Here is a 22,991-nt window from a genome sequence, read left to right on the forward strand (position 1 = left end):
GCATAGGGCATTGAGGGACACTAGTGCATGCTGGACAAAACAATTTGTAGAGGCCATCCAGCGTGTATCATGAACGGGCCCCATTCTAATTCACTGGACCCATAGAAGATAGTAACATAGTAACATAGTTAGTAAGGCCGAAAAAAGACATTTGTCCATCCAGTTCAGCCTATATTCCATCATAATAAATCCCCAGATCTACGTCCTTCTACAGAACCTAATTGTATGATACAATATTGTTCTGCTCCAGGAAGACATCCAGGCCTCTCTTGAACCCCTCGACTGAGTTCGCCATCACCACCTCCTCAGGCAAGCAATTCCAGATTCTCACTGCCCTAACAGTAAAGAATCCTCTTCTATGTTGGTGGAAAAACCTTCTCTCCTCCAGACGCAAAGAATGCCCCCTTGTGCCCGTCACCTTCCTTGGTATAAACAGATCCTCAGCGAGATATTTGTATTGTCCCCTTATATACTTATACATGGTTATTAGATCGCCCCTCAGTCGTCTTTTTTCTAGACTAAATAATCCTAATTTCGCTAATCTATCTGGGTATTGTAGTTCTCCCATCCCCTTTATTAATTTTGTTGCCCTCCTTTGTACTCTCTCTAGTTCCATTATATCCTTCCTTTTAGATACTTTGAAAAGATACTTTTCAGATACTTTGGCAACTGTACCGCTCAGCATGCACGGTTTTGATTTGGAAGCAGTGTATGGCTGGACAACCCCTTTATCCAGCATGATGATACTTGCAAAAAAACAGCTCAGGCACAGCTAGGGGGACAGGCAGGACAAGTGGGTGCCAGTAGAGTCAATGGGCCATGCTGCCTTGGCCAGGGTATTCAGATACTGCCAGGGCTGTTTTCATTATCTTTGCCCCAGATAGAGAATAGCTTAGCAACAACCATAAAAACGGTGTGCCAAGTACTGACCTCAATCTATCAGGCACCTTAGCGATGAACCGGCACATCAGCGGCCAAACATCAGTCAATGTGGGGCCAAGGGAGCAGGAAGGCCCACAGTTGCATCAGAGGTTCTAGAACTTTGTGTATAAGAGAATTGCATGACAAATGCCTTTAGTTAGGAGTCTGGGAGTAAAGTAAGCCATTCACCCACAATATGGAGATATTTACGGCCACCTGAGAGGATTTGGGATTTCTAGCAGCAGCAAAACTCTGTCTTTCCATCACTGCAGCAATTCATTAGCGGAGCTGCCGGCTGAGGATTGTGTATAATCTGCTTACACTGCAGCCGGTCAGCGAGCACAAGTCACCGGCTTCCATGTTCTCATCACAATGAGCATTTAACTCCTGCAGAGCAGACACCATGCAGGAAATAAGGGCTCTAACCAAAGACGCGCACAGTACAGGTCTCTAGATTAAAGAGCTGTGACCTGGAGGACAGGCTGGACAGGGCCCTGTTGAGGACTTCTGGGGTGTCATCGGTCGGGGTGCCTTGCTGAGTTCCACCAGTGTCTGTTTTGCTGTCACTGTCCGACGCGGTCTCCCCATCGAGTTTAATTTCAGGTTCAGGTTCGATCTCCTAGAAGAAAACAGATTTTCAAAAACTTAATTAAACCTTGAATTTCACATATCCAGGCAAATTCCTCTAACACCCCAGCAGCCAGCTCAGGTCACACCTTTAAGTGTCTGGAGGTCTCAGGCGTATTCCCCAAAAACGGTAGTGCCGAGTCAGGAATTAAAAACTGACTTTTTGACCAAGCACAGAGAAGAAAATCCCCCAATCATGACATTGTTCCCAAGTCTCATCTCTGAAGACACAATGGCCCTCCAATGTGAGGAACCTACAGAAGATGGTAGCCTTCAGGACACCTTTCCCTGAACCTATTACCCATTATGCATATGGATGTTACAGAGGAGGGTTCTTCACCCGAGACCCCCTCAAAACACCAAGAGCTGCTAACAAGCAGCAGCTCTCCCAGGCCATACATTATATTTCTCCATGATTGTTAATGGGTTTCTATTGATAAGCTGATTGTTAAAGGGGTTGTCCAACTAACCAATAAATTCTTCAAATGCAGGAAATGTTACGAACCTATAAAACAAGGTATACATCCCATCTTTAACCCCTGTAATGCTCAAATGTAGGGGTCTCAGATGATGTCTGCAGGGACAGGAAGTCAGGACACCTGACCAATGTTGCCTCAGGATGTTCCATGATGATTGCTGCCTCAGATTAAGTCTCCTCCCAGTCACCTGACTACTGCAGCCAATCCCATACCTCAGAGGTCAGGTTATAAAACCGTGGCATCACTTCCTATCCTGGTGGAGACCACAGTGGTACAGTCTGCACTGGAGTAGCAAGGAATAGAGCCTGTGAGGAAAGTTTCTGTCATCGCATGCGTTACATTTTAATATTTTCCATTTATTTTTTAAGGCCTCATTCAGACATAGTCATGGCCGAAAAGGTTGGCATTCTTGAAATTGTTCCAGAAAATTATTAAGTATGTCTTTCAAAAAAATTATTGCTATTACACATCTTTTGTTATACACGTTTATTTCCTTTGTGTGTATTGGAACAACACACACACAAAAAAAAATAAAAAAAATTGGACAACATTTTACACAAAACCCCAAAAATTGTTAGGACAAAACTGTTGGCATCTTCACCAAATTTGTGAGTAAACAACTTTGTTTCAAAATTGTGATGCTTGTCCAAACTCACCTGTGGCAAGTAACAGGTGTGGGCAATATGAAAATCACACGTGAAAACAGATAAAAAGGGAGAAGTTGACTCAATCTTTGCATTGTTTGTCTGTGTCCACACTAAGCGTGGTGAACAGTAAGAACTGTCTGAGGACTTCAGAACAAAAAAATGTAAAAAATATATATATATATATATATATATATATATATATATCAACAATCTCAAGGTTACGAGTACGGATGAGCGAACTTGCTCAGATAAGGCGTTATCAGAGCATGCTCATGTGCTAATAGAGTATCTTTGGTGTGCTTGATGGCTATGCTAAATTTAGCTTTGTTACATTAAAAACCATTCTTCACGCTCTCCTCTCCCAGCACTGTCAGCTCTGCTGTACTGGCCCTCTTCCCATACTCCCTGTCCAAAGCGGTGTCAGCAATCACACTTTTGTCTATTGTGCTCCACTTGCACTAGCTCAGCAGTGAGATTAAAAGCAGGGTCTCATTACATCTCACACAGTAATCCAGAATAGGCAGATTATTCCTGTGTGAGAGGTAAAGACAGCCCTGATCTCACTGCAGAGTGATTACAAGTTGCTTGAGAGTAGCAGATTAAGAACTGTGACTAAGGGTTTGTAATGTGACATAGCTAAACTCAGCTGCACTGCCCCTCTCCCTCACAATGAGTGCAGAAGGTAAGACCAGGAGATCAGGGCTATATCATTAAATCTCGAACACTGAGAAAGCTGCTCTAGGATATTATGGGGTCATGGTCTTCCTTTGAATGTTTCTGCCTGCTTATGATTGATCAGCATCATATAAGGGAAGTAGTACACGTCCCCAGTGAAAACTTTCTAATAACTTTTTCTTTTAAAGTCCAACTGGGTGTTAACTCATTAGGTGCCAAATACCTCCACATTTTTCAAGTTAAACTGGACATAGGATGCAATAACAGCTCCAGAATAATGAAGCTTTGTTTTTTAAATATTGACTCTCCATTGCAGAGATTGTAGCAATAAAACAAAAGAAAACAAAGTTTTATTCCACTCTGCAGCCATTGTTGCATCATATGTCCAGTTCAACTTGTAAAATGTATAAGTCTATAACATGATGGCAAATCTACATCCCTGTTTATGGACCTGCCTGACAAGCTATTGGGAGTTATTGGGAAAGGATAAGACATGGGAAAGCTTCATATTCCAATCACAACAAAGAAAATTCAGAAAATTAGTTTAGGAAAGAACGGTCTTTTCAGGTTACAATCAATAGCAATGTTTTCCAATGGATACTGATCAATTCTGTGCTGTTCAGAATTCGCAAGTAGTAGAAATGCCAAAGAAAGGCAAAAGTAACTGAAAAATAAAATCCAAAAGGCCAAGAGGATAATTACAGGCCGCAGAGGACTACTACAAGCTTCTTCCCTCCAGGCCATCTTCTGATCAGTGCCCACAGTAAAAGCATTGTTCTTTGCCATTTTAGACAGGCCAATAATGGGAATGATTGTTCCTAGGAAGGTTAGTTTCCTGATTACTTGTCTGTCTAAACAAGTCGTCCATCACACGATCAAGCAAAACTCTCCATCAGGAGTGCGGCTTCGTCAACAAGACATGTGCTGCCGATAAAATGATGTTCTACGGGAACAGAATAATTGTTAATAATTGTTATGTGCCCACAGAACTCTGATCTGTCAAAACAGGCAATACAGGTCTGCTGACCATCTTGCATGTAGCAGAATGGCGGTCATTAATTGATCAGGCAGTGTAAATTGGCCCTTACATCTGTGTTCGATTTAGGATCCATGCCCGAGATTCACAAATTAATCAAATAACCTGAATGTGGAAACATACCATTTAGATGGATTTTATGTCCTGCTGTGGGTACATGGGATTTACAGACAATCATTAACATTTACGCTGTGCCCACCAGTTTTAATGACTGGAGTGAGATGCGCCCAATTCATTAAGAGGTCTGTCAGAGAAAAATTGTAAAAACCCATGCAGACATCTCCGCAGGAGACATATCAACCTCACATTGCACATATGGCATTAATTATAACAGGTGAAGTGAGAGAGTTGTATACTCACAAGTCAAGAAGTACACTTACCGAGGCAGAAATTTCCACTGTTCTAATGAATCTCAAAACACTCTTAAGCCAGTGGTCAATGATGAATACTGGAGCTTGCAGCAATCCAATAATTATGAGAGCTATATTGTTGGCGTCGGCGTGAAGTGACAAACATAACGCAGTCACTCACTTCACCATAAGGTCGACCAAACACCTCAATCTTAATATTGGTCAGATGGATGATGCAATCCATGACATGTTTCATCTCTATAGAAGGATAAAATCATGATGGGAAACATGATGACAATATCTCCACCTGAGACATTCAGGAGTGAAGATATCTTGAAAGTTGGAGATCTCAATTTTTAAAGACCTAGCAAGGCCCTCCACCCCATATGAGCTCACCAAGGGGAGGTATGAGAGCGTAATCTTGTTAAAATAAACATCAGAGTTTGGGTTTTTGTCATTTGTTCCACAGTTTTGAAAGACATAGCGCTCTGTTATTACATCCGTTGATCTGAGTACTTCCATCCACTAAGCTCTGAGCCATTTTCGTGACACAGCTTTAGTACTTATCTTTTGTTATCCCTTTTATTCTATGTGATTGTTTTCTTCTCAGTTAGCAACATCTTTGTTTATTTTTTATAAATACTGCCTACTTTTTGGATTAAATGTATAAAATGTAATAGCTCTGTTCCTTTTGTTCTGTAAACCGCACCCCTGGAGCCACACACTACTGGTAACGAGTGTCCACTCGTCCTGTATAAACGATTGGTGGTGGCAGCTACTTCCTGGTATTAAAAACACAAAAAGGGGGGGGGGGGGGGGAGGCTGGAGTTTAGCAGTGTCCATATCAGGGTGTGTGTGTGTGTGTGTGTGTGTGTGTGTGTGTGTGTGTGTGTGTGTGTGTGTGTGTGTGTGTGTGTGTGTGTGTGTGTGTGTGTGTATGTGTGCACACACATACAGGGGTTGGACCAAATAATGGCGGCATAATCGTCGAACATGATATAAACATGCAAACCATGACATATGGTAATGTTTTGTAGTTGATTATTTGTGTTATGTGATATGTGCATGTAAATTAACTGTTTGTTTTGCAGAATTGTAAGAACATTGATGAGAACCTGATACCAATGGCAGACCTCTCAGATTTTCAAAGAGGCCAAACTGTTGGTGCTCGTATGGCAGGCGCTAGAGTAACAGAAAGTGACCGAATGCTTGGTGTGTCAACAGGTGCTGTCTCCAAAGTAATGACTGCATTTGAAAGAGAAGGAAGAACGTCCGCAGCAAAGCACAGGTGCAGCCGAAATTCAAAGTTGACTGAGAGAGACCGTCAGACTGTAAAGCGAATTGTGAGAGAGGATCGCAAGACCACGGCTCCGAAAATCACTGGTGAGCTCAATGAACACCTACAGAACCCATTTTCCACGAAAACTGTTCGTCGGGAGCTGCACAAATCTGGATTCCACGGGAATCTGCAATTAGAAAACCGCTGCGCTCAATGACAAATGTTTCCAAGCGTTTAGAGTGGTGTAGAAACCTCCAGAATTGGTCCATCAAGCAGTGGAAACAAGTGAGATTCTCAGATGAATCATTGTTTACCCCATTTCCAACCTCCGGCCGAGTGTACGTTTGGAGACAGCCGAAAGAAGCATTCCATCCAGACTGCCTTCTCTCAACCGTAAAACATGGCGGAGGTTCTGTGATGATCTGGGGGTCGCCTGGCAAGGTCCATGCCATATAATGAAGTAGGCACATCATACATCTGGCGTACACCACCACCAGAAACAACAGTCAGGTAATGGAGTACATTTCTGCACTAAAATGGTGTAAATAGTCACGCCCTGTCCATACTCAGTCCAATTTGGCATAACTGGCCAGGGCTGACTAGTCACCAAATATTTTTTGCAACTATGAATTGCACAAAAGTTTGATGATCTATAAAAAAAAAAAAAAAAAAAAGACCAAAAAACTGTCGATAACCCCTTCATGAATCGGATCTATGAGGTTCCTAGACATGACAGACCAATTCCTTGTTGGACATAAACCAGGTACAGCTGAGCCTCGTCAACTTGTAATAAAGGGTGAAAATGCCCGACTTTTGCTCCTTTCAAGTTTCTGCAAAACCCTACCCTGTGCGCCTCAGGATTGTGGTGGTCCCAAGAGTCCAACTCCCAGCAATCAGCAAGTTATCACCTATTCCATGGGTAAATCAATCTACAAACACTGTACAAACCCTTTAAAAAGCGAGAGGATACCGAATACGAAATGAGGTCTAAAGGGTATATTATCTCCTTATGGACAGCGCAAATCTAGTGTATGGAGACTTATAGGCCATGCAATGCTTCTTAAGAAATTTAAGGCTATGTGCACACGTTGCAGATTGGGGTGCAGAATTTGCCGCACAAAATCCGCATCTCCTGGCAGAAACTGCAGGTGCGGATTTTCTGCGTTTTTTACCCCTGCAGATTTCTATTATGAAAGGGGTCAGAAACGCCGCAGTTCTGCACAAAAGAAGCAGCATGCTACTTCTTTTGTTCCGCAGCGGTTTTCATGCGGATTTTTCCGCACCATTAGCACAGCTTTTTTTGGATCCGCACAAATTCCGCATCATGTGCGCACAGCCTTAATGTGCAAATTGCCTCTTCGTAGAAGAGGACACGAACTGTAGTGCCACCTATTGGAGGTAGCATTCTCCTTCGACCATCAGAGGCCTCTCACACAGCTTCACTAGTTATCCTGCTTTGCACTGATGACAGGCAAATACCCCCAAAACATGTGTCTGAAAATGAAGTTTCTGGCAAGACTTTTTAAGTCAAGTCATGTGGCAAAAGCCTACTTTTATTTTAGTATTGCTACTAGTGATGAGCGAGTGTACACGTTGCTCGGGTGGTTTCCAAGTATTTATGACTGCTCGGAGATTTAGTTTTCACGGCCACAGCTGAATGATTTACAGCTACTAGACAGCTTGATTACATGTGAGGATTCCCTAGCAACCAGGCAACCCCCACATGTACTCAGCCTGGCTAATAGCTGTAAATCATTCAGCTGCCGCGATGAAAAGTTAATCTCCGAACACTAACAAACACTCGGAGGTCACCCGAGCAACGAGTACACTCGCTCATCACTAATTGCAACCTCCAATTAGTCGCTCTAGAGCGTCGGTCCTCTTCCTCTCTGAAGAGGCTACTTGTATACTTGTGCATGGAAAGTTATGTATGAGCACTCCAAATTACAATAACTTATTTACATATTCACCATTGTGCCGCCTGGATGCCATCTGTACCAAACCTGATGAAGGGCTTGTATACCTAAACCACTGGTACACATGATGTATCACAGGGGTGTTGTGTCTAATGTGGATTGATAAAAACATGGGATGTTTTTCCTAACAGGAGGTGGACAGAGGAATAATTTCTGTCGCACATACAATATATGTGCAGAGATCAGGGATGACGCTATGCTGCACGGAGCATGCACAGTGCCCTTGTTTATGTGTCAGCCTGAAGTGTTGGTTTCCAGGGGAAATAACCCACTCGCCAGGTTACTGTGCCCACCCCTCCTCTGCACGCTCTGTAATCCCCTGATCCTCATCTCGGCAGCATCCTACAGGTCAGACATAACATTTCCACATATGGCAAGAATCAGTGGCACGCTTCATCTCTGTTCGAAAATGTATCTTCCTACTGAAATGTGAAAATAACAGCATTATACATAATGGGATCCATAAGGTTTTCATCATGGTGATCGGAAAAATCACTAACTGCAGCGGAAATGTAAACAGCCTTACGCCCTGTTCACACTGCATTTCTGCAGCACATTCAGAGTTTTGTGTAAACCCCTGTAAAATCAGGACACAGACGACCCTCCTATGGAGCCATGGGCTGTATGACAAGAATGGAGTGCAAAGAAAATCTGTTTTTGTTTTGTTTTTATAAGGGTGGTTATTTAAGAGAGGCACAGAAATGTGGTTGGCCATGTTCTGGCATCCATCTTAAAAGAATTACCACTTTAAAAAAAAAAAAAAAAGTGAAAACAGATTTTGTGAGGAAATGGCCGCTTACTAAAGACTATAGGACGAACAGGTGTAGAGCGGAGTCCACAGCTCTAAGAGATACAGACTTTTTCCAGCACGGAGCACCGGTCACATCAATATTCTTGTAATTCAATAGATAATTTACTTGCAGTATTTTATTAGTGACTAGCTGAAGAGCACGGCGTTGCCTGGGCATAGTAAATATCTGCGGTTAGTTATAGCACCTCACTTCTCTCATTTTCCCCCACACACCTCTCATTTTCCCCCTCACACATTTCGACCTCACATATGCCATTTTCCGATCACTCCACTATTTTCACCTCACGCCTCTCATTTTCACCTCACGCCTCTCATTTTCACCTCACGCCTCTCATTTTCCCTTCAGTATATACATGTTTGTCATCATGAGCATGCCCGGAAGGATTTTCAAATCTGGGAAAAAGTTCTCTCTCTCTCAATTGTGGCAACAACACAAACGACGCATCCGTCATTACACTGGATGCGAGACACACGTTTTTCACTATTTTCTTAACGTCCGTCGATACGTCATTTTACTGCACAATGACGCACAGCAGAAGATGGAAGTGTGAAAGAAGTCTTAGACCTCGTTCACATGTTATTTGGTCAGTATTTTTACCTCAGTATTTGTAAGCTAAATTGGCAGCCTGATAAATCCCCAACCAACAGGAAGCCCTCCCCCCTGGCAGTATATATTAGCTCACACATACACATAATAGACAGGTCATGTGACTGACAGCTGCCTATTTCCTATATGGTACATTTGTTGCTCTTTTAGTTTGTCTGCTTATTAATCAGATTTTTGTGTGTGAGGGGGGTGGCAGAGACACAGCAGGAGAAGCACACAGGGCAGCATGTGAGGAGCAGAGGATGTCTGCCCAGGACGTGACTGCCTGGAGTACAGAGGAGCAGTGAGCTCTTCTTCTGTCCTGCGATAGAGAGTAAGTGGAGCTCGGCAGATAGCACTGGGCTATAATAAAATGGCGGCCAGTCAGACCTACAGCAGTGAGTTGTGCAGCCCAGACAGGCGTGCCCAGCTCACTGCTAATGCTGCTGCAATGTTAGATAGGAGATAATAGACCAGCGCTGGCCCTATGTCCATGGGGTGCCGTAATCTGACACTGATAGTGCCATGCTACTGCTGCAAAACCAAGATGTCAGCCCCCAGTGCCTTCTTTAAACTCATGTCTTCAAAAGGAGATTTGTAGTTAAAATTCTGCGCTGCCGCTAAGATGAATTTCAGGAGAGTAAAGTTGATTCACAGTGGTTTTATTCAACGCGTTTCAGGGGTCTCATGCCCCCTTCATCAGGAAATACCACACAGAACATACAGGCATCACAGGTATAAATAGTTTTGCTAGGTTACAAAAAAAGGGCACCAACAGGTCAGATGACTCAGTGTCAAAGTTCAATGATGACACACAATTAACAATTCAAACGATTAGGGAGGTATATACAATGAAAAAAATAATGCAATGACTTTTTTTATATTTCTAGACAATATTTCCAAATTTGAAGCATTTAAAAAAAAAAACAAAAAAAACAAACGATCTCTACTTAAATGGACAAGAACCTGTAAGAAAAGGAATTACTCCAGTTCAGAAGCAAATGCCTTACAGATGAACTACCGTGTGGAATCAACAAGCTGCTTATTCTTATCGAAAATCCATTGGAATCTTTACATTGAATATGGAATAAAATCATGTTTTATTATTTTACATTAAAAAATATAACTATATATATATATATATATAAAGATTAATTTGTGGTAGTTTGTGGTGATCTAAAATTCCGAAAATTATAATTAGTGAGTTTAAAATTGTGTCACGTACATAAAAGTAAAAATTTAAGCAGCGGTAACCAGCGCTCGAAGTGAGCGCAGAAACAAAGTGAAAGTAACACTTCACCGTCCAGGGATCAATGATAGATATCATATGTAGCAAGAGACAATATGGCATTGCCAAGAGAGGGGAATGAATGAATACACAGCACTCAGTGATCACAAAGAACAGCAGCATGAGAAGGGACACCCAGCACCAGAGTGAAGGAGGATTGAGATAAGTGCTCCTGTCGGGAGGGGTCATTACACCCTGTGAAGCTGACAAAATCAGCTCTATCTCCCAGGATTTAATCCCAAGAGTAAAATTTGTATGGATAAAGGAGTGAAAGCGCTCCTCTCCCAGGCAGACTCAGACTATGCCTATATGAGGAATTTCATCAATACAGGGCAAAGGAAGAAGAATTTTCTTATAAAAAAATATATATAAAAAAGAATTACATGGATTAAAGGCGGAAATTACAACAAAACATATCAATGAACAACTCCAAGATAATCCTAAATATAAATGTATATATAAATCTTAAATGGCTCAAAGCACAAACTCATATAACACATGAAATCTGTTTCACATGCATTTAAAACTTGGTTATAGCAGCATGTTATGCTACATTACAGTGATTTATTAATGATCTACAAACGCGGTACCTTACCTTTAAGTCTCCCTTGTTCACATCTGGCAGCTGTCAATTTGCCTCCAACACTTTTCCTTTCACTTTTTCCCCCATTATGTAAATAGGGGCAAAATTGTTTGGTGAATTGGAAAGTGCGGGGTTAAAATTTTGCCTCACAACATAGCCTATGATGCTCTTGGGGTCCAGACGTGTGACTGTGCAAAATTTTGTGGCTGTAGCTGCGACGGTGCAGATGCCAATCCCGGACATACATACATTCACACACAGCTTTATATATTAGATTTGCTTCCTCATCACCAGTTCATCCTGAGGAATCAATGTTTCCCTTCAGTGACAGCAAAGGTACCTTCACACATAACGATATCGTTAACGATATCGTTGCTTTTTGTGACGTAGCAACGATATCGTTAAGAAAATCGTTCTGTGTGACAGCGACCAACGATCAGGCCCCTGCTGGGAGATCGTTGGTCGCTGAGGAAAGTCCAGAACTTTATTTCGTCGCTGGACTCCCTGCAGACATCGCTGGATCGGCGTGTGTGACACCGATCCAGCGATGTCTTCACTGGTAACCAGGGTAAACATCGGGTTACTAAGCGCAGGGCCGCGCTTAGTAACCCGATGTTTACCCTGGTTACCAGCGTAAAAGTAAAAAAAACAAACACTACATACTTACCTACCGCTGTCTGTCCCCGGCGCTCTGCTTCTCTGCACTCCTCCTGCACTGGCTGTGAGCGTCGGTCAGCCGGAAAGCAGAGCGGTGACGTCACCGCTCTGCTTTCCGGCCGCTGTGCTCACAGCCAGTACAGGAGGAGTGCAGAGAAGCACAGCGCCGGGGACAGACAGCGGTAGGTAAGTATGTAGTGTTTGTTTTTTTTACTTTTACGCTGGTAACCAGGGTAAACATCGGGTTACTAAGCGCGGCCCTGCGCTTAGTAACCCGATGTTTACCCTGGTTACCCGGGGACCTCGGGATCGTTGGTCGCTGGAGAGCTGTCTGTGTGACAGCTCTCCAGCGACCAAACAGCGACGCTGCAGCGATCGACATCGTTGTCGGTATCACTGCAGCGTCGCTGAGTGTGAAGGTACCTTAAGTAGAGGAAGACAAGCAGGCTGGATCTTATGTAAACCTAAGGCCAGACAGTAGATTGCTAAAGGTAAATGTAAAACAATCATCCTATCATGCTCCTTTGTATCTCAAGGTCTCAATCCATGGTTCTTCCAGCCTAGACCCTGAGGAGCAGTCACCACAGAAGGTCTCACATGCAGTCCCAGGTGATGAAATATGCTTTGTTCTGTGAGCTTTAGGCTGCTTTCACACATCAGTTTCTTGCCAGTCACAATCTGTCGAATATTGAAAAAAACAGATCAGTCGCAGATTGTGAAAAACTGATCGACGGATCCGACTAGCTGATCCAGCTAATTGGATCAAAACAAAAAAACGGAGCATGCTTAGTTAAAGAAGGAATCTGTTGCCGGATTCAGTCATTTGATGGATCCGGCACCATAGGCTTCCATTCTAGCAAACAACGACTTTTTCGAAGGACACAAAGACCATTACTATGTCCGTTTTCTCCGGCCGCCGGAAAACCAATTTTTGACGGATCCAGCGAAAAACGGATGAGACGTGAGGCCATCAGTCGTTAATACAAGTCTATGAGAAAAAAAGGATATTTTGCCGGATCCGTATTTTTCTAAATTCATGACCGACGACAAAAAACTAATGTGTGAAAGCAGCCAAAAGGAAAATGTTTAAAGGGGAGGGAGAACATGACACTGGATAAATGAGGCAGTTGTTGGAGGAACTTCGAAGGGAGAGGATCCAAGCTGGGATTTATGATCTATGGAGTTTTGGAGATGGGTTGCCGGCTGGAGGGGTATCCATGAACTATGGTCATGATATCCATCGTCTGGAGGAACATAGGCTGTGACTGCACACTCTACCGGCTGGAGATACCAAAAGCTGTGGGCCAACCAAAACGTGGGCGACAGTGTGTATCACCTAGTATGGAGCCAATAGAACTAACGATCTCAGATTGGGAACTTGTGGACTAAGGACATTTTATGTTGGCCATCTACCTGGATCTGTTGTACAACCATGGCTGTATGGAATAAAAAAATAGTTGCATTGTTAACCTGCCTAGGTGATTTTTATAACCCACAACCTCAGACCTTCACAGATTTCATTCGCACTTTGTTCCTTTCATGGCCGTCCACGGCTTTGTCGGGGGATTCTGATGGTTTTGTGAACATAGAGCATTTCACATCTTTTGGCATTTTTCACCCATTGACTTGAATGGGTAGTGAAAAATGCTGGAAAAAAAAATACCAAAACGCAGGTATAAAGTTTTGCTGCATTTTTTGTGCCAAAAACTTATTCTATGGAAAAGGACTTTTTCCCCCCTCCCCAACACTAAACTATCAGCTTGCACAAATGAGAAATCTAGCATGCCAAAACCAAAGCAAAAAAGAAACACCGGAAAAAAAAATACAAAGAATACATGCTTTTTTTCTGTAGCTTCTTTCCTGCCAAGAGATCAGGTTTTGCTGCAGAAAAAAAAAACACTAAAAAATGCCAAGTGTGAACTTAACCTTACTCTAACAGCCTCCTATTTTATTAATACACCAGGAGGCGCAGGATGATCAGTGCTTCCGGTCAGACATTGCAGGGCTAGGAATAGTGGACACAAATAAAATGAAGATGAGAAGATAAATTATACATGAATTATGATCAGTGAGCAATGCAGCATCATTAGCTGTAATGTATTGGGGCCATCGGGAACCGCTCTTTCATGACACAGCCATTTCTTTGGATCAGAAAACATCAACCTGACAGAAAGGCGTGCAATGCTTCCAGAGTTTCAGGGGTCAGCAATAATGGCCGACTACCACATTCTGCGAGTCCAGCACCACGGGGAAGCTGCTCCAGCACTAGCCCAAGGGAAACAGATCTTATTAGCACTACACAATGTGGCTGTCAGGGACAATTCCCAGCAACAATGGAGAACGATCCATCACAGCATATGTACATGAAGGACTTTAGAGGGATCTGTCCACTCTGCTCACTGGACTTTTTCAGCTGTATTCCCCTGTGAAATAATTGTAGAAAACCTTTTCTTGGGACTGTGTGTTGTGTTATTCCTCCTGGAAATGTATGAATAAAGTGACAGCTAGGCATTCTCTATAATGTCCGGTATGATGGGATGGTGTCAGGCAAGCTTTAGTGACCGGGGGATTGGTAATGCCTAGGGGTCAACTTATGTTTTTCTAATCCTGGCCAACCACTTTAATACAGCATTAGTAATTAGAGCAAATTACGTGGTTTGTAACAGGCCTCCTCTGCAGGTCACTGATTAAGTAACCTGCCTTCTTTTTAAAATTCCGCGCCGCCGCCATCATTGTGTGCGCAGCGAGTGAGCAGTGGGAGCTGGCGTCCTCTGTGCAGGACTCCAACAAAATGGCGCCGGAGGCAGCACATGCACAGATCAAGATTTCAACTTTGTTCAGAGCCAAAATCTCGATCTGTGCATGCTCCGCATCCAGCGCCATTTTGTTGAAGTCCTGCACACAGGTTTCTGGCTCCCACTACACAGGTACAGCTCACACAATGGCGGCGGTGTTGAATTTTGACAAGAACCTGCATAGGAGGCTAGTAGGGGGGAGAGGCGTAGAAAACCCTGCCCACACATCCCACCCTGGAGCACACAAAATGTCATTTCATGAAAACTTCATAATGTGAGTATTAGGCTGCCGTCACACTAGCAGTATTCGGTCAGTATTTTACCTCAGTATTTGTAAGCCAAAACCAGGAGTGGAACAATTAAAGGAAAATTATAATAGAAACATATGCACCACTTCTGTATTTATCAACCACTCCTGGTTTTGGCTGAAAAATACTGATGTAAAATACTGACCAAATACTGCTAGTGTGACAGCAGCCTTAAACAACGACTGAGCGGATCCCTTCACATCAGCTATCAAATTAAGGCTACTTTCACACTAGCGTTTTTTTTTTTTTAATACGTCGCAATGCGTCGTTTAGGGGGGAAAACGCATCCTGCAAAGTTGTTTGCAGGATGCGTTTTTGCCCCATAGAGTAACATTACCGACGCATTGCGACGTATTGACACACGTCGCAACCGTCGTGCGACGGTTGCGCCGTGTTGTGACGGACCGCAGGGAGCAAAAAACGTTAAATGTAACGTTTTTTGCTGCCGACAGACCGCTTTTTCCGACCGCGCATGCGCGGCCGGAACTCCGCCCCCACCTCCCCGCACCTCACAATGGGGCAGCGGATGCACGGAGAAATGCATCCGCTGCACCCGTTGTGCGGCGCATCAAACGCTAGCGTCGGAATCTCGGCCCGACGCAAGGCGACGGGCCGAATCCGACGCTACTGTGAAACTAGCCTAATCGGCAGCACAGCGCCATTATGGTCGTGCCTGTAGTTAGTAGGGCTCAATCCTGCAGACAACTTCTCGTTATATATGGCTACTTTCACACTAGCGTTTTTCTGCAGACGTCGAAATGCGTCGTTTTGTGAAAAAAAAAACGCATCCTGCAAAATCTCCTGCAGGATGCGTTTTTTTTCCCATAGACTTGCATTGGTGACGCATTGCGACGGATTGTCATACGTCGTGTACGTCGTGCGACAGATGCGTCGAAATTTGGGGGACCGTCGTCTGAAAAAAACGTTGATTGTAACGTTTTTTGTCTCTGCCTAAAAAACGTGTCGCGACGCATCCTGCGGCATGCGTCGTTGGCTACAATGGAAGCCTATGGACGCAGGATCCGTCTTGACACGTCGTACGACGCAATGCAGTGCTGCAATACGTTTTTTTTGTTTTTTTACACTGAGCATGCTCAGATTCAGGATTTTGTAGCCAATTCACCAGACATCCCCAAATCTATATAAACCAGGCCTGGGCCTTCAACCCCACATATGCCAGCAAGAAGCCTACATACAAGAAGCCTCCAGCAAGACTCCAGCCTGCCAGCAAGACTCGGCAGAAGAATCCTACGTCTTGCGGCTTCCTCCTTCTCCCGCACTATAATATCCAGCCGATTTGTCTCAAAAATAACATCAGTTACCACACTCGCAATCCTCCCAAGTACTCCTTCCATCTCTGCCACTTTCTCTAAACCCTTTCAAAGATGGGGTGTAAATACAGTCAGTATATAGTTTTCCCTATTTTCCAGTAGCCAATCACATTTGGGAAACTCCCATTTTAAAAACGAATCCGTCATAAAAACGGATGCAACAAATGGTAAAAACGGATGCAACGCATACAGTTTCGACGGAACCGTTTAGCGGATTTGCGACGGATCCGTCGAAATGCTGTATGCGTTGCATCCGTTTTTCACTATTTTTGACGCATCCGTTTTTTCCACAAAACGACGCATTTAGACGTCTGCGGAAAAACGCTAGTGTGAAAGTAGCCTAAGGAAGTTACATAAAGTGCCCCCCCCCCCCCCCCCCCAGAAAAAAAATCATTATCAGCATGCACAAGAAACAACAAAAACACAGCAAATATGCAGCAAACAAAAACAGCAGAAACTGCAAGTTTTGTAGCTGCTTCAAACAGGTGTTTCCTGCAGAAAAAAAAAAACACTGCAAAAATGCAACGTGTGAACATAGCCTAACACGACGAGATGTTCGGTACAAAAAGCGTAACAGGTGAAATAGATATAATTTAATTTGGCAGAGATGGCCTCATGTCATATGCAAGATCACCACACAGCAGACCAACCGCCGTGCTCGCTGCGTGCCGCTGTAACATCTCATTAGTCTCCATGGTAAATCACTGCTCTGGTAATGGACAGAATAAGGCTGAGGCATCTGCTGTCCCCATGGTAGGTAACGTCAGTGGTCCTAGCCATCGATCTCTACGGATAACTTACAATCCTGGGACACAAAATCCTTTTACATTTGCACGCTTATAAACCAAAAGATGATCACAACATCGAGCCACTATGGTTAAGCCTTGCATGTCGTCGCAGACTATCACTAACAGGAAGAGTTAGAGAGTGCCCCATCTTATATGGATGTTCCTATCACCTATTAAGGACACCGGAGATGGTTTATCCCTTATACCAGGCCTGTTCACAAATAACACAAAAGCTTGCCGGCATATCCTTAAATATGGACTCCACTGTTTTAGTGATGTTGTGTCTTGGGTCAATTCTTCAAACACCCTGTGACTTTTTTCTGTAGGGCAACATCAATGCCTCAAGGTCTCTTTCCCGGAGCCACAGGATCAGAACGATTGGAGACAACACATCAATGAACCACTGAAGTCTATCTCCGAGGATATTCTGGCACACGTCTGGACAGAACTGGACGACCGCCTGGACATCTGCCGTGCCACCAATGGAAGTCACTTTGAACATTTGTAGGGTACAGATAAAACTTGAATAGATTGTGCTTCTTTTCATGTTAATACATGTGTCACATTCCCTCCGAGGTGATCATATTGTTCCATCCTTTTTGACTATATTTTACAGTAATTTCCACCAAAATGTGAAGCCCCTCATCTCCCCCTCCGTGAAGACGATGCAGGCCTCCTGCTCAGTGTCAGAGCTCGGCCATGTTTATACTGGATTCTGCATCCTCCGCCTACAATGTTACATAAGGATCCATTTAGGGGAAAATGGTTAAAAATAAATGCAATCAGCCGGAGAACAGACTGCCGGCTTAGCCCGAGAGTGCGAGCAACAAGACAATACATGACCAGAGCGACTGCTGTGACAGCGGGAAACATGCTTCCAGAAATACTGCCGAGCCGGTGTCAGCAGCACGTCCTGTCACATCCACACAGTGTACAGAAGAAACACTTCAGATCTCCACAAACTGGAGTATGTCAGCTCTCAATCTCTGGCCATGCGTGAACTTGGAAGAAGAAGCAACATGTCACATACGAGGCCGCAGCTGGAATGTCGCCGGTTACTTAACACTGAGCATAACACATAGGTCGTCAGCCTCTTTCACAAGTCTGGTAAGGCAGAGGTTACTGACATACGCCGGGGTCGCCCCCGACTTAATATTTCCATCCACGCCATATGCAAAGTGAAAATACAAAACCCTCCTCGTTTAGGATGTGGAACATGGATGAACAAAAGCATGAAGAGCATTCATGGATCTGTCTACACGAGAAGGCAAATCATGTAGAACCTGTGTACTGAAGGACAAAAAAGCCTCATATTTCTACAGACATGGCTGTAACACAACTGACCTCTAACTGTGCCATGGAAACCAACACGTAGATACAGCGAGGGTATATACACAGGGGACGCCATATCTGCTACCTACCAACAATGCAACATGATGGGATGAATGAAGGAAAAAGGCCTCTAAGCCAAACAGCTATCGAAATACTGGAAAGATTAAAACACAATAAATATTTTTTTTCTTAAAGCGGTTGTCCGGTCAAAACCAGTAAGTCGAGAGTCACTGTGTGCGAGTGCAGACCTATGAATCCCCCCCAGAGCACACACTGCAGCAATTCTCCAGTTTCAGACACGGGACAGAAGGGAATGTATGCGTTATACCCCCGGCCAGTTGTATGGAGCGAGACCACGTCCACTCATCACTAGCTTAGTATAGAGTAGTTAGAAACACGTGTGCACAACCATATGAGGTGCACGGGTAGGTTCCCAAACCGTAATCAGCAAATAATACAAAACCCGGCACTCAACTTTGTGGTGTGAAGAAACGAAAGATTTATTATCCCAAATCAGAAAACGTTTCGGTCCCACAACTGGACCTTCATCAGTAACGTTTACTGGGACAATGTATAGATTCAAGTGGCTATATGGCCTGCCCGGAGGTTGCTACCAATATAGTATTGGATATCCAGAGAGAAAAGTTACAGCCTATATGGGTGCTGTCATCGCGGCGTCCACCGCTGAATAGCAAGACTTGCTATTCAGCGGTGGACGCCGCGATGACAGCACCCATATAGGCTGTAACTTTTCTCTCTGGATATCCAATACTATATTGGTAGCAACCTCCGGGCAGGCCATATAGCCATTTAGCTTAGTATAGAGACATAAGGGGACCAGATAAACACATTTCAGCCCATCCTGGAAAGTGCATCAGCACTAACAGCGCTTGACTCCCCCAGTCTATAGCGCACACTGGAAACAGCAATTACACGAGAAAGACCTGGAACAGGTCAAACCGTCTCTGTTCATCTCAAGTCTCCATACTACGTACCACTTATTCACAATAAATAATGTGGGGTTTTTTTTAAGTTACGACAGTGCAGTTGATTACTACTCCTACTGTATTTTGGGGCATTATAGGCAGCATCAATAGTAAAAAGTTGGTCACACGGGGTTAATAGCAGCGTTAACGGACTGCATTACACCGCGACCCGGGATTTCCGCGACAGACAGACGGAAGCACCACTTAGGCAAAAAATATATATACGTACGTATAATATATATATATATATATATATATATATACACACACACACATACATATACATACATTTATTTATTTTTATTTTTTTACTGGATGATTATTCATCAACAGCCCAAAATTCATCTCCGACTGCACAGGCCAGTATTAGATTGGTTTTTTTTTTTCAACAAATGATGCTTTACAGCAGCCAAAAAAGAATAAGCCAACATGCCTGTCTGATGTTTTGAATGATAACTCACACTTAAGTCAATCATTGGAGAAAACCAACAATCATTTGTTTCACCGAATCAGTCAATGATCGTTTCTTATGGTCAACATCGGATATTTCAACCAACGTTTGTCCAATGTGACGACGCTCCACAGCTATAATTTATCAGCACTAAATAAGATCTACTCTACAAGTACTAATATTCTGAACCGTGCCTCCAATCTATATATGGTATATAATTGTCTAAGGGGTACTTCCGTCTGTCTGTCTGCAACTTCCGTAACGGAAATCCCACGTCGCTGATTGGTCACGCCAGCTGCCTGTCATGGCTGCCGCGACCAATCAGCGACGGCCACAGTCCGTTTAGTCCCTCCCTACTCCCCTGCACTCACTGCCCGGCGCCCGCTCCATACTCCCCTCCACTCACCGCTCACACAGGGTTAATGCCAGCGGTAACGGACCTCATTATGCCGCGGGTAACGCACACTGTTAACGCAGCTATTAACCCTGTGTGACCAACTTTTTACTATTCATGCTGCATATGCAGCATCAATAGTAAAAAGATCTAATGTTACAAATAATAATAATAAAACAAAAAAGGTTATTCTCACACTCAGACATCGTGCACTGTCTTCGGCAGTGCAAGCGGCAGGTTCCGGTGCCAAGGATGCTATGCGAGAAGGACCTGCCATGACGTCACGATCATGTGACCGCAACGTCATCACAGGTCCTGCGCTCATACCAACCCTGGGACCGGAAGCTGCCGCGTGCACCGCTTACAGGTGACAGGACTACAAGGGGCCTTCAGAAGGTGAGTATATATTTTTTATTTTAGGTCTTTTTTAACCACGCATATAGTGCCCGCATTGCTATATACTACGTGGGCTGCGTTATATACTACATCTCTGTGCTATATACTATGTAGCTGGGCAATATACAACGTGACTGTCCAATATACTACGTGGCTGTGCAATATACTACGTAGCTATGCAATATACTATGTGCCTCTATAATACACTACGTGGCTATATTATATACTACGTGGCTGTGTTATATACTACGTAGCTCTGATATATACTACGTACGCTGTGTTAAATACTACGTAGCTCTGTTATACAGTTGTGGCCAAAAGTATTGATACCCCTGCAATTCTGTCAGATAATACTCAGTTTCTTCCTGAAAATGATTGCAATCACAAATTCTTTGGTATTATCTTCATTTAATTTGTCTTAAATGAAAAAACACAAAAGACAATGAAGCAAAAAGCAAAACATTGATCATTTCACACAAAATTCCAAAAATGGGCCAGACAAAAGTATTGGCACCCTCAGCCTAATACTTGGTTGCACAACCTTTAGCCAAAATAACTGCGACCAACCGCTTCCGGTAACCATCAATGAGTTTCTTACAATGCTCTGCTGGAATTTTAGACCATTCTTCTTTGGCAGACTGCTCCAGGTCCCTAATATTTGAAGGGTGCCTTCTCCAAACTGTCATTTTTAGATCTCCACAGGTGATCTATGGGATTCAGGTCTGGACTCATTGCTGGCCACCTTAGAAGTCTCCAGTGCTTTCTCTCAAACCATTTTCTAGTGCTTTTTGAAGTGTGTTTTTGGTCATTGTCCTACTGGAAGACACATGACCTCTGAAGGAGACCCAGCTTTCTCACACTGGGCCCTACATTATGCTGCAAAATTTGTTGGTAGTCTTCAGACTTCATAATGCCATGCACACGGTCAAGCAGTCCAGTGCAAGAGGCAGCAAAGCAACCCCAAAACATCAGGGAACCTCCGCCATGTTTGACTGTAGGGACCATGTTCTTTTCTTTGAATGCCTCTTTTTTTCTCCTGTAAACTCTATGTTGATGCCTTTGCCCAAAAAGCTCTACTTTTGTCTCATCTGACCAGAGAACATTCTTCCAAAACGTTTTAGGCTCTCTCAGGTAAGTTTTGGCAAACTCCAGCCTGGCTTTTTTATGTCTCGGGGTAAGAAGTGGGGTCTTCCTGGGTCTCCTACCATACAGTCCCTTGTCATTCAGACACCGATGGATAGTACGGGTTGACACTGTTGTACCCTCGGACTGCAGGGCAGCTTGAACTTGTTTGGATGTTAGTCAAGGTTCTTTATCCACCATCCGCACAATCTTGCGTTGAAATCTTGTCAATTTTCTTTTCCGTCCACATCTAGGGAGGTTAGCCACAGTGCCATGGGCTTTAAACTTCTTGATGACACTGCGCACGGTAGACACAGGAACATTCAGGTCTTTGGAGATGGACTTGTAGCCTTGAGATTGGGGTAAGAAGTGGGGTCTTCCTGTGTCTCCTACCATACAGTCCCTTTTCAGACACCGACGGATAATACGGGTTGACACTGTTGTACCCTGGAACTGCAGGGCAGCTTGAACTTGTTTGGATGTTAGTCGAGGTTCTTTATCCAACATCCGCACAATCTTGCATTGAAATCTCTTGTCAATTTTTCTATTCCATCCACATCTAGGGTCGTTAGCCACAGTGCCATGGGTTTTAAACTTCTTGATGATACTGCGCACGGTAGACACAGGAACATTCGGGTCTTTGGAGATGGACTTGTAGCCTTGAGATTGCTCATGCTTCCTCACAATTTGGTTTCTCAAGTCCTCAGACAGTTCTTTGGTCTTCTTTCTTTTCTCCATGCTCAGTGTGGTACACACAAGGACACAGGACAGAGGTTGAGTCAACTTTAATCCATGTCAACTGGCTGCAAGTGTGATTTAGTTATTGCCAACACCTGTTAGGTGCCACAGGTAAGTTACAGGTGCTGTTAATTACACAAATTAGAGAAGCATCACATGATTTTTCGAACAGTGCCGATACTTTGGTCTACCCCCTTTTTTATGTTTGGTGTGGAATTGTATCCAATTTGGCATTAGAACAATTCTTTTTGTGTTTTTTCCATTTAAGACAAATTAAATGAAGATAATAACAAAGAATTTGTGTTTGCAATCATTTTCAGGAAGAAACTGAGTATTATCTGACAGAATTGCAGGGGTGTCAATAGTTTTGGCCACAACTGTATACTACGTAGCTATGTTATATACTACGTCACTGTGCAATATAGTACGTAGCCT

At 43.6% G+C, this 22,991-nt stretch overlaps 1 protein-coding gene across 2 annotated transcripts in view; it reads right to left on the minus strand.

The window, feature by feature from the left end:
• Positions 1-22,991, minus strand: part of CDS2 (CDP-diacylglycerol synthase 2) — a 120,953-nt gene that overhangs the window by 67,107 nt on the left and 30,855 nt on the right. For both annotated transcript variants that reach the window (XM_069766578.1, XM_069766577.1), the window contains exon 2: positions 1,392-1,540. In XM_069766578.1, coding sequence (XP_069622679.1) covers positions 1,392-1,540 — 149 coding nt within the window. The remainder of the gene's footprint in view (positions 1-1,391; positions 1,541-22,991) is intronic.

Source organism: Ranitomeya imitator, chromosome 4 (assembly GCF_032444005.1).
Source record: "Ranitomeya imitator isolate aRanImi1 chromosome 4, aRanImi1.pri, whole genome shotgun sequence".
Taxonomy (NCBI): Eukaryota; Metazoa; Chordata; class Amphibia; order Anura; family Dendrobatidae; genus Ranitomeya; species Ranitomeya imitator.